Source organism: Triticum aestivum, chromosome 5D (genome assembly GCF_018294505.1).
Source record: "Triticum aestivum cultivar Chinese Spring chromosome 5D, IWGSC CS RefSeq v2.1, whole genome shotgun sequence".
Taxonomy (NCBI): Eukaryota; Viridiplantae; Streptophyta; class Magnoliopsida; order Poales; family Poaceae; genus Triticum; species Triticum aestivum.
Window position 1 is genome coordinate 561,410,815 of NC_057808.1, and position 12,704 is coordinate 561,423,518.

The 12,704-nt window shown below is 46.4% G+C and overlaps 1 protein-coding gene across 1 annotated transcript; it reads left to right on the forward strand.

Moving 5' to 3' along the window:
• Positions 1 to 672: 672 nt before the first annotated feature.
• LOC123123910 (la-related protein 1B) lies at positions 673 to 5,500 on the forward strand. The gene is made up of 6 exons (XM_044544566.1): positions 673 to 1,148; positions 1,271 to 1,742; positions 1,866 to 2,115; positions 2,207 to 2,300; positions 4,269 to 4,355; positions 4,716 to 5,500. Exons 1-6 carry the CDS (start codon positions 864 to 866, stop codon positions 4,983 to 4,985), a joined length of 1,458 nt encoding a protein of 485 aa, XP_044400501.1. The 5' UTR covers positions 673 to 863; the 3' UTR covers positions 4,986 to 5,500.
• The last annotated feature ends 7,204 nt before the right edge of the window (positions 5,501 to 12,704 follow it).

Here is a 12,704-nt window from a genome sequence, read left to right on the forward strand (position 1 = left end):
ACGTATAAGGGTAGGACCCAACTACCATTACCTAAGCTCTTCTAATGAATGAAAAATGAGTACCCGCAACATTACATATCTTTTGTGGTAGGCCAATCAAGACCAGGTAATAACCAAATAAAATTAAGACACGATGATGGAAAAAGCGAAATGACGGTCAAAGTTGACATAGAGCATAGAGCCCGCTGCCAGGCATAATAAAGACAGTTCAAAAAGCCAGACCGACAGGTAAGGTATACCGCATAAATAGTGTTAATATGCCTTCTTTATAAACGCGCGCTACTAGTGTGTGACTCGCGTGATACCCTAATGATGTACCCACGTCATCTCTACAGACGCGGTGCTCGCGGCTTCTAGCGCCATAAGCAGACAAGGATTTCAAATGCTCGCGCGAGAAAAACTTGTTTGTAAGTTTGTCGCCTTTCGACGTCTGCTATCAAACGCCATGATTAGGATCCTTGAGTGCATGGAGAGGCTCATACTGGTCAAATACGTAATGTTCCGAGTATCTTCATATGATCCTCTCAAATCTCAAAGGAAAGGATCGGCATGAGCCACTCACCCATCATCATCAATCAAATCAAAGAGGAGAAAAAGATGGGTGGAAATTCTTGAGGGAGAAGAAAGAAAGAAAGAAAGAAAGAAGGAATCCTACATAAAAAAAGCCTGAACCCAAGCAAACCCCTAGCCGGCTCGGCCCAGGGCTAAAGAGGAGGTGCGTGGGGGTGGGTGGGGTCCGGGTGTCATTGAGAGGAAGCCCTAATCGGTGGCATCATCGCCAGAGCCCAGAGCCCTCCCCTCTCCCCATCCCTGGGATCACCAGCTCCTCCCCCCTCCCCCCTCCCGCCGCCGCCGCCGCCGCCATGGAGCCCGCCCCCACGTCGCCCGATCCGGCGCCCCGCTCCCCGGCGCCGTCGCCGTCGCCGGCCAAGAGGTCCGCCTGGAAGCAGCCCTCCCCCTCCGCCGCCGCCAACGGCGCCCCGCACGCCGACGCGCCGCCGCCGCCGGCCGTCATGGACGCCGACCACTGGCCCGCGCTCGCCGACGCCGCCAGGACCAAGACCCTGCTCCCGGCCCCCGCGCCCCCCTCCGACTCCCCCAAGCCTCCCCCGGACCCCTCCCCCGCCAACGCCGCCGCCGCCGCATCGGTCAGATCTCTCTTTCCCCTCCCCCCGCCGATGATCAAGATGGTGCCTTCCCGCCGTTTGTTTGTCCGTTCGTTTGTTTGCGCGATTGATTCGGTAGCTGTGTGGTACGTTGCTCTTTCCAGGCCATGGCGAACCCGTCCAACTCGCCCCGGCACGGCGGCTCCGGGACGCACCACGGCCGCCACAAGACAGCTAGGCGCGGGGGCGCCGGCGGCAGCGGCGGGGGTGGAGACCACTCCCCGCGGGATCACCAGGAGAGGAGCCCCGGCGGCTGGGACCATGGCGGCGGCGGTGGCGGCGGGAGGGGCGGCCAGAGAAGCCACCACAACAACGGCGGCAGGAGGGGCGGTGGCAACGGTGGCCCGGGCGGCCCAGGAGGTGGTGGAGTTCCTCACCACGGCGGGTTTGGCGGACGCCGGAGAGGCGGGTTTGATGGTGGCTTCTTCCGTGGCCCCGGGATGGGCATCGGGCCGTACATGCGGGGGGCGCCGCCGCCGCCCCCGCCGCTGGCCGTCGCTCCTCCCTTCATGGGCCACCCTCCGCCTCCCGGCTCGCATATGCGAGCCTTTGCTGGACCGATGATGGCGTTTCATGGTAAGGTTTCACTTCTCTGGTATTGCAGATATCGCATCGCTTCTGCTTTTAATGCTGCTGATGTGGTGATGTATAATAATCTGCTGGTATTGATCAGTTGCCACTATGGTTTGTTATGTCCAGATATGCCATCACCAGTGTCTCCTGTTTCCCCAATGTACTATGTTGGGCCTCCGCCGCTTCCAGAGGCTCTTAGGGGAATGGCATTCGCACCTCATATGGTCGGCCCACCTGCTTATCCCTACTTTCAGCCCCCGGCTGAGCCTGAGCCTGAGCCTGAGCCTGAGCCCGAGACTGAGCCTGAGCCCGTGGCTGAGCCGGATTCCGAGGCTAAACGCCAGAAGCTGCAGAACCAGTTTGAGTTCTACTTCAGGTCATTACACGGATTTTTTGCATCATTGAGTTAATTGTCGGCCTGTGTTTGTACTTCTGTGTTGCTGATACCCATGTTCTTTGATCCGCAGCAAGGACAACTTATGTGGAGATGTTTACTTGCGGCAACATATGGATGAGGAGGGCTTTGTATCGGTCCCTTTTATGTCAACAACTTTCAATAAGGTGATCGTGTTTACTGATTTTCCTTAACCTGCCATTCGAGACTGTCGATTAACAGATGTGCATGTACTTTTTCAGTCACCACGCCTTTGCGTTGCATCATATTAAGTACACTAGATTGTTGATTCCCAATGTGGTTACTTCATTGGAATCTTCTCTTTTGATCTTTACTGTGCATGAATGTCGACTTCTGTTTGTAATTTCATTCTGTTCTGACTTGGTTATATGAGGTGCTAGTAACCATTGGCTTCTGGATTTTCTGTTAAGCTTTCTTTCAGGCACTATAGATGCTTATTCTCTTCAAAATGAATTCTCTGGCTTGATGTTAAAGTAGTGATTTTTGTTTTGGTTGGATATTTGCAATTTTGCATCTCGTTTTTAGAATGACGGAATATTTCCTGCTCATCCCAGACGTGGTGTGTTCCTCTCTGTGCCATCAGTTGTGTTGGGAGATAGTGCTTTATAGTAAATTGCTTTATTCTTCCTGGACCAGCATGAATATGCCTATCATATTCATGTCCTTTTCTGGTAGATTGTGTGAGTGGTAGTGCCTTGTGCGTGTGCATGCTCGAAGTAGTATGACGGAATATTTTCTGCGCATCCCAGATGTGGTCTGTTCTTCTCTGTGCCATCAGGTTGTTTTTGAGTTGGAAGATAGTGTTTTATAGACAAAGTGGTCGGACTCCTCCCTGGACCCTGCGAAAGCGGGAGCTACGTTCTACTGGCTGCACTTAGATTGTGTTTTATATATTGTTTTTAGCATGAATACATCTCCTTTTTTGTTAGATTGTATGAGTGGTAGTGACATTGTGTGTGTGCATGCTTGAAGTCAGTTTAACATGCCTTCGTTGGTTGTTGGGATGCTTATTGCTTTACACCTATTATATATAGAATGGATGCCTGCATACTGTTTTGCTGCAGGTTGAGTATATTACATTGATTGGCAAGAGAAGAGGTAGTGAGTAGCAAGATATGTTGTGATTGAACTTAAATATTTATGTTATGAGTGCAGTACCATGTTATCATACATTGATTATGAATGCCAATCAAGTTTCAGGGCACTTGTGTGTGTTCTATTTTTTGCAACTTTTCTTTAGACATTGATTAAAAAAAATCGAAGCCTTTACTCGGGGACAAGTATCTGATCTCTATCTGAATTCTGATTGGCTGTAAGATAGGAGTTCACGTATAGCAGTATTGAATATTCCCTCTGTAAGATAGGAGTTCAAGTATAGCAGAGGGACTATCTAAAGAACATTGCAGCGTTGTGACAATAGCCAGACATAGTAGACTCAGCTATTCTGTGTTAAATAAAAATAGTATGTGATTAATGTACTATTGCTCCCTACACCACTTCTCATTGATAAAAGCCTGTAAAATGTTGATACATGTCATTTCTTTGGTTGTTTATTTCTCTCTTTGAGGTATCACTGTGCTCAAATACACTCAAATGTTGTTCGTACTGCAATATACTTGTGAGACTCCAATGGACTAGCAGTAAAATAGGGAGTACAAAGACAATGGATGTGCTGTGTGGATAGTTTGCTGCTATGTGGGAACTATTAGGTTAGCGGTCCTTCATTCTAGGTTGTTGTGGCAAGGCCATCCAGTATCTAATTCCACAAGTGATCTGTGTTTTTCAGTTCAATCAGACGTGCAACTCTTGCTGTAATGTTTCTGCATATGCGGCACTGCATACTTTTGGTTTTGTCCTTTAGTTGATCATGCACTAAATTATCTTATGAATCTAGTCAACCTTGTTGCTTTGCTTTCCCGTTGTTGCCAATTTTTCCGAGTCACTATTGTTATTTGCGCGCTTGTGTATCCACAAAAATTGGCAAGGTACTTGGTCCTTTTGTTTTATGATGACACCATATGTATATACACCTAATTCTGTGGATGTAAAAAGGAGGTTCGAGCTGAATATATTTAAGAAGTCTGCTAACCGTGCTGAAATATCGTTTTTTGCAGGTCCGGGAAATCACTGCCGATATTCCTAACGCCAATTTGCAGTATATAATAGAAACAATTCAGTCCTCATCTATACTGGAAGTGAAGGTACATACTATTACTTCACTCCTGTTTCAGCTATTTGAGGGCAAGTGGTGTGCACTATCGCATTTATATGTTATGGGGGTTCCTTCAATGCCCACAAATAAAGCATTTAACTTCCATTTAAACCGCACTAGAATAGTTTTTGCATTCATAAACATTCAACTAGAGTTGGTTTGGACTCGACCAGTAGTTAATAGCATTCATGACCATTGGACTAGAATATTTTTGGCATTGATAGACACTGGGCTAGAATAATCCATTCCCTTCTCTAATGACCAAGTATTCAAACTTTTGAGACATAATCCTCTGGGCAAGAATAGTTTTTTCCACTAATGCAGGGCGTCGGTTTCTGTGTTGATGCAGGGCGACAAAGTTAGGAGGAAAGATGACTGGGACAAATGGTTAATTCCGAAAGAGAGCAACCCTAATATTCCGTCAAGCTCTGCAGCAGCTGTGCCAAGCCCCAGCACCAATGTCAATGATCTGACAGCACAGCTTGGAGGTGTGGGCCTGCAAGAACCAGCTGGCCCTAGTAGCACGGTGGACCAGAACCATCATGAGGTGGTCCAGAATGGATCGGCTTCCAGCAATAACCCAGCACCGGCAGCTGAAGAAAGCGCTGGCCAGCGCTAGCCACACACCGTCTCCTTATCACACTATGACTGCAAGGGTTTTTGTCCGAGCGCGAGTGACGAGAGTAGAAATGATGATGATACTTTGCGATTTTTGGAAGGTGGTATGCTTGCGGGGTTGCATTAGGCTGACAAGCGGGTTCGTTTTGCGGGGTTGATGTGGCCTTCTGGTTATTGGTGAAAATCGGTCTACTAGCTGAAACGATAGGCGGCCAAACAAAAGGGTTTATTGTGTAGGGGGGCATCAAACGCGATGAGTGGGAGAAGCCGAAGAAGAGGATGAAAAAGACGCTGATTAGGGCTAGTTGCTTAGTGTGCGGTTCCGGACCGTCGTCGTCGGTTATTTTGGCTATGTGGGTATTTGAAGTCCAAAACTCTGTCGGTTTCTTCCCCCCATTTGGATTGGATGTAAACCTCCATTTTTTGACGGAGGAGGATGATGTGATGAACTTTCTTGTCAGCTGTTTCGCCAAACGAGAATGTTGTACAACTCCTTGGTGTAGTATTTTACAGATATTTCCTCTCGTGCTGCTGTGTTTGGTTGCTCCCTTGCCATGTTGTTGCTTCCGGTGGCTGTGGGAGCCGTTGGTTGTGTTTGTGTTGTTGCTTGCTTCTCCTGTTGATGCATTGTTGCTCTAGTTTCTGTGGCTGTAGTTTTTGTATCCAATTGGTTATGGTGCTAATGCTGATTGATTCTGGTGAAGGAGGCTTCGTGCGCTTAAGATGAGCGTCTACATGTAGTGGTGCGCGTCGCAATGCTGGCAATATCTATGCAGACCATGTTTTTTCATTCTCTTCTGTTCAGTTATTTCTATACGAAGTAACAAATTCATTCTAATGATACTGAACAACAGAGGAATTTCGGCGGTTAGGATGAGCATACAGTGGTGACAAGCTGAAGCAGCTACACCTAACAGTATATAGTTAGAATCTAGCTACAGGCCATACTGATCAACAATTCCAGTAGGCAGAGGAGTGTTCAATGGTTGTGAACACCAATTGCAGCCGACGTGTTCAGATAGGGCAGGGCAGCGCTACCATGTGTGTTTTTGCTGATGTTGCTCAACCAACTACTGGGGGGTGACATTGTGCACATACTCCCTTCCTCTGTATCTTTTTTTTTTTTTGAGAAAACCCTTCCTCTTATAAATACCTCTCCTGATATACCATTGGCATGAAGAATGAAGAAAACACGTGAGATTTAGGACCATTGTCCAACTCATGATAAGAAAAATGCACAAAACATGGAACATATAAATCACATGAGATTTAGGACCATTGTCCAATGGATGCTAAGGAAAATGCACAAAACCTGGAACCTATTATTTTGGAGTTGCGTCAATTTAACAACCTTTCCATTGAACAAGACATACTCTACAGAAAAAAAAATGCATGGACAGAAGTGAAAAGAAAATCCAGTTGGCCCTGGATAAAACATCAATTCAGTCTGTAATGTAATAGGCAGAACGGTAAGCATTGAGGTGGAAGCGCTTATGTTGCTAGAAAGAATTATGCGGTGGTCTCCCTTTTAAGCTTGTCTTCATACCTATTATATTATTTGCCGTGTAATCATCTTGAATCCCCATGAAGTACACACATCAATAATATGCGAGGGGGGAAGCAAGAAGCAACAGCGAGGCTAACAACTAATTGGAGGTTAACAAGAAGCTAGTGTCGGTTTCATTGGCACAAGAAAACCTCGTCAGTATGAGGCAGCTCCACAATCCATCACTAAGGTTTCCAAAAAACTACAATAAAGAAAGCTTTTAATCAGGCCCTCGTCTAGCTTGGTCTTGTTTACATTAGCACAAATCGTACCAAGACCTAGTAGTATCACATTTCAAAACTGGTAACTTAGTACATCAAGTCACCAAAAAAAAACTGTAGTAAACCCAAACCTTATGATTGGTATAAAACTAAGCAACCTAGAGTATATAAATTACAATTTATTACTTATTCTTTGATTTGACATATGTGGGCTATCCCCTGATTTGGAGACGAGGGATCAAATATCTTTCATTAACGTCTCAAGAAAATGGCTCATATAAAGAAAGAAAAAATAGTGGATGCAATATTGAGTAAAACAGAAAAATGCCCCCAGCAAGGCAATCAGTTTATCAACAAATTCATTTGGAAAAATATAATTGACTGATACCAGATATAAGGAACAAAGCCTCGTGTGTTAATCTTTTGTATTTGATGAAGGCATAGACAAAAGTGTTAAAATCGAATCCTTGAAAATCCAGAACTAATTAGTAAAAATCTAACATCCACATTACCGAAAAAGGCTTTCGCCCCGCTTCGGAACATATAAAGCCTCCTACACTACCCGCCGTTTCAGCGCCATCGCGGTTTGGAAATCATCCTGCGCGCACGATTGTCCTCGCTGGCAGCGGTAATAGTGATTATCATCGACCTGGTAATTAAACATCCCGCCGTTCGTTCATTTGTACGCCACGGTTTCGGCTCAGGAGCAGCTGACATGTGGGCCACTCGTACGCGTGGGCCCGGCTCGCAGCGACGCGGTCGGTGCGCGTTTCTGTCGGTGGAAAGCCAGCGCGGGTCGGTCGTGGGCTGTGGTAATGGGCTGTGCTAATCGTGGCCAGTCGCTCGTGGGATGTCAGGGCGTTTTTCACCGTCGTCGCTCGCACCCGTCGGTGACGTCTCCGTTTCAGCTGCGCCTGACCCCATCTGTCTGTCTCATGGGTGTGGGCCGCTCTGGTTCTTTTTGACCGTGTGGGCAGCTCGGCTCGGACCGTTGGTGAAAGAGGGTTTTCGTTCTCTTCGCGCTGCTACGCGGGGTTGGCTGTCCTCGTCTCGCTGCAGGTGGTCCCTCCCTATCCTCGGTCCCATGCGTCGGGCTGGTTGGGTTTCTTTTTAGGTTCCTCTAGAAGTTACAGCGCCTCGGAGAGGGGTTACTGACCGGGTTCGTGGGTTCCTTCTGCTCCTCGTTGCCTCTCTGCCTCCTCGGTCACCTCACTTCCTCACGCCTGCGCCTCTCTCATTCCCCGTCCAGTCGCCATTGTTGCTCCTCCTCGTTGGTTATTCATCGCCGGCGTCTTGCTCGTTGCCTGCTTGGCTCGTCGTCAGCTTGTTTCGTCATGGCTCCTCGCGCTGCTGCTGTTGCGTTTGGCTAGGGTGAGTTCTTTGATTTGTCTGCTTGATTCCTGCTGCTCTCGTTGTTGTAGATTAATCTGTGCTGACTTGTTCTTCTCTGTTTCCTCTCCTTTCTATTCTTTCACAGGGCTGCTGCGTCTCCTTTGTTGTCTGCTTCTGCGTCGCTTTCTTCCTTCTCTGTCGGGTGAGGTTCTTCCTCTGCTTCTTATTTGTTCGATGAAATGCCTGGCTGGGTTTTCCCCGGTTTGTCGCGTTAGATCTATCCTGTGATGCTTTTAGGAGACGCTTGTCATGCTAGATCTCTTTTTGTGATATTTTCAGCAGATGCTTTTATGCTTTTGGGAGATGCTTCTATGCTTACTTATGTCCGTTCACATTTACACGTGCTGCAGGTCTTCCTTTGGGACGGTTTGGCTGCTTGGTTGGCTACTTTTCTTACACTTGGTCTGTCTGCCTTCTGCCGTGATTCGATTTATCTCAGGGCTGGCGGTCTGCCTTTCGTCCGCGCAAGGTTCCATCTTTTTCATTGGCTTATCTTTTTTGCACTCCTTTAATATTTAATTTCCTGTCTCATTCTAACCATGTGTGTTACCTGCGTTGCGTGCTGTCGTGTTTTCCTTTGTTGTTACTTGTTATTCGTTGTTCTTTGTGCCTGTTCATTGTCCTTTGCATATCCAGGATGATTGCTATAGTGTCTACTGTTGTTCCGATTCTAGAAACTGTGATAGCCCATTGCGGGTTTCCTCCTGCTAGCTACCTATGTGAGGTTGATGGGAATGGCGATGTCCTTGCTGGGGTAGAGGTCGAGATTCCTGGGGACGGTATACTGTCGACGCCGCAGAGAGTTTTCTTTTGGAGCCCTGCGTGCCTGGGTTGTGCAGAGTCGTACGAGTGGGCTGCTCTTCAGGCAATTAGGTTTTTGCAGGGACTGTATGGATTTGTGGTTAGAGATTACAATTATGAATGTGTTGTTCTCTATAGGAATTGTGGTAACACTGCCATTGCTGTTGCTGCATCAGCTGTTTGCTATGCAACTAATTTGGAGAGGGTTCTTGCTTGCACACACTCATCCACCATAGCCCCATCCAGGAGAGTTTTCAGTGGCCCAGCGCAAACGCCTGCAAATCTAGCGTTGCTGTATTCAGGCCTTCTTGCATCTCTGTACTCTATTTAGCCGCCACTGGTTGTTGTTACTGTTCCATTATTCTATTTAGTTGATGATGATGATGCTACACTTGCTGCCGATGAGTTTAGTTCATAGATTTGATTTGCTTTCTGGTGTCTTCCATGGATTGTGGGCTGTGCTTCTTTTTCTTTACTTTTCATCATGCCGATTTTAGAAAAAAAAGTGTTTGTTTGTCTTCTCTTCTGTTGCAGAGACATGCTATCTCTTTTCTCATGCTCTTAGTTCCTTTGCCCGCGATATGGCACCGCGACGTGCTGTGCCTGCGCGACCTCCTGTTCCTGGGCAGTCTCCTGGTCCTTCTGGGAGAAATTCCGCTTTGGGCCGTGTGGTTGCCCCCCGTAGGCCTGCTCATGGTGCTGCTACTTTGGCTGTTTTCCCAGTAGGCCCTGCCATTGCCCTTGTTCGAAAGAGAAAGCGTATGTTCTGTTCCACTTGTCCTCCTGTGAATTCTATTAGACAACTGTTAGTAGCCAGGCCTTATTTTGTGTGTGTGCTCTCTCTTCTTTATATCCATAGGAGATGGCTTCTTTCCTTTTCTTTCTTCTACTGAGACTGCGAGGAATCGTAAGAGATGCAAGTTCTTATTGAAAAGGCTACGCGCTCATAACAAGGGTGGTTAGTTCTTATTCCCCTTGGTTGGTCATAGGTTACGTTCTTCCTCTTATCTGCCGTGTTAGTATTTTCTTCTTGTGGTTTGCACAGAGGATGCCCCTGCATCACCTCTGCATCCTGATTGGGTTGGTTTTTCTCCTGATGAGGTGCTCATACTTAAAGGTACGTCTGTCTGCTGTTGTCGGCGATGGTACTTCCTCTTTTCCCAGTGTCGTCCATTCTTATTAAATGCGGTTCTCGTACAGCTTTTTATCCAAAAAGATCCTACTATGGAGGTCCCGCCTACCGATGCAGCCGCTGCCAGGCTAGCTTTTGGTGGCGTGAGAGGGTTAGGTCACAGTCTGCTATTACCAAGAGACGAGTGGTCTACAACAACTGTTGTAAGATTGGCAAGGTCTTTGTTAAACCCTTTGAAAAACCACCGCCATTCCTGGCAACCCTGGTTGATTATGAAGGCCCACCCCGCAGCCAAAAGTTTATTAAGCAAATACGCCAGTACAATTGCCTGTTTGCTTTTACATCCATGGGGGCAAAAATTGACCGCTCTGTAAATGATGGCGGGGGTCCAATTTTTTTTAAAATCAATGGTCAGGTTTGCCATCGTATAGGCTCACTGCTTCCAAATGAGGGTGATTCTCCCAAATATGCAGAGTTATACATACATGACAGAGAAAATGAGGTTAACAATAGAATTCAGGCTTTAAACCATGAAAATGAAACTGGTGCAGGGTTAGACAAAGAGATTGTGAAGGGTCTTATGCAGATGCTTGATGTGAACAATTCTTTGGTCAAGAAATTTCGTATGGCCAGTGAGATTCTGAAAAATAATAGGCACGAAGTGATTTCAATAAGACTTATAGCTCCTGGTGAAAATGATAGTGCACAGTTTAATTTACCTGCAACTGATGAGCTAGAAGCCTTGGTTTATGGTGAATTTACGTTGGAGGCACCATGTAGAGACCTGATAATATGTACTAAAGAAGACCGTCTTCGTCGTATTTCCTCCTTAGATACTACTTACATGCCTTTGCAATACCCTCTGTTATTCCCCTATGGTGAGCGTGGCTTTCAGCTCGGTGTGCGCTACATTGATTCCAATACCGATGATCCAAACAAGAGGGTTAAAATGACCATGCAAGACTTCTATTGCTTCTGCTCGCATTATAAACCGGAGCAGCATAACCCATATCTATGCTGTGGCCTGTTATCCTCACAGGCTGCTGTTGATTTCCGAGCTTGCATTGATGAATGCCGGCTCAATTTTATTCTTAAGTGTAATGATGACATGCGGGCTGAAAATCTTCAGGGTATCGTCGATGCGGTAGGCCAGGGTATGGTTGGTGGGTCAGAAGTTGGGAAAAAAATGTTTTGCCGTCATCTTATACCGGTGGTCGCCGGTACATGTATGAAAATTTCCAAGATGCTATTGCTGTGTCACGTGTTCATGGGTCACCAGATGTCTTCACTACTTTCACATGTAACCCAAAGTGGGAAGAGATCCTTGATTCTGTTGATCCCGGGCAAACAGCGACAGATAGGGCTGACATTGCTGTTAGGGTGTACCACATGAAACTTCTGCAGTATCTTCATCGGATAAAAAAAGGGAACGCCTTTGGTCCAGTTGTTGCTGGTACTGTTCCTCGCAAGCTTTCCTCAATTCTTATCTTCCTCCTTGTATCTGCTTCTTATAAGTTTCTCCATCTTTTCCTCCTGTTTTCAGTCCTGCACACTATTGAATTTCAGAAGAGGGGGTTGCCGCATGCACACATTCTTGTTTGGCAAAAGAAGGAGGACGATAGAGTTGTCACACCGGCCTTTATAAATTCTTATATCTCAGCTGAGATCCCTGATCCTGTACAGGATCCTTTGGGATATGCACTTGTTGCTGAGTTCATGATGCACGGTCCCTGTGGTGTTGATGGCCCAAAATGCCCTTGCATGAAAAAAGGTTTTTGCTCAAAAAAATTTCCAAAACCATTTCAGGATGAAACTACCATTGATGAGAGTGGTTTCCCCTTATATAGGCGGCCTGATAATGGTCGTTTTGTAATGAAGAACAATGTCAGGCTGGATAATAGACATGTGGTTCCTTATAACATGCTTATATTAAAAAAGTGGCAGGCGCATATTAATGTTGAATGGTGTAATAAAACATATGTTATCAAGTATCTATATAAGTATGTTACCAAAGGCCCGGACAAGTCAAAAACCCTGTTTGAAAATATTAGGCGTGATGGCGACCAGGATGTCGATGAGATCAAAGAGTATAGAGAGTGCCGTTATATAGTTGACTACGACTCTTTCTGGAGGGTTTACGGCTATGACATACATGGCAAAACACCATCTGTTGAGAGATTACCTGTCCATCTCCTGAACATGCATGTTGTACGCTTTCGTACCCAGGCTACTCTGAGTTCAGTGATTGATGATGCCTGGCTGCAAAAAACAATGCTAACAGAATGGTTTGTGGCAAACAGGCTTCACCCTGCTGCTAGATCCTTAACTTACTGTGATTTCCCAACCAGATGGACGTGGATGCCAGAGGACAAAAGATGGAAACCTAGGACAAGAAGCGATAGAATTGGTAGGATATACTCTGTGCACCCAGCGGCTGGAGATCTTTTCTATTTTAGAATGTTGCTGATGATTGTCAAAGGTGCGACATGTTATGAGGATGTCAGGACTTACAATGGCATCGTATACTCGACGTTTAGAGAAGCGTGTGGAGCAAGAGGGTTGCTTGGTGATGACATGGAATGGTATACTGCTTTTGATGAAGCTGTCAAGTGGGGCATGGGAAATCAG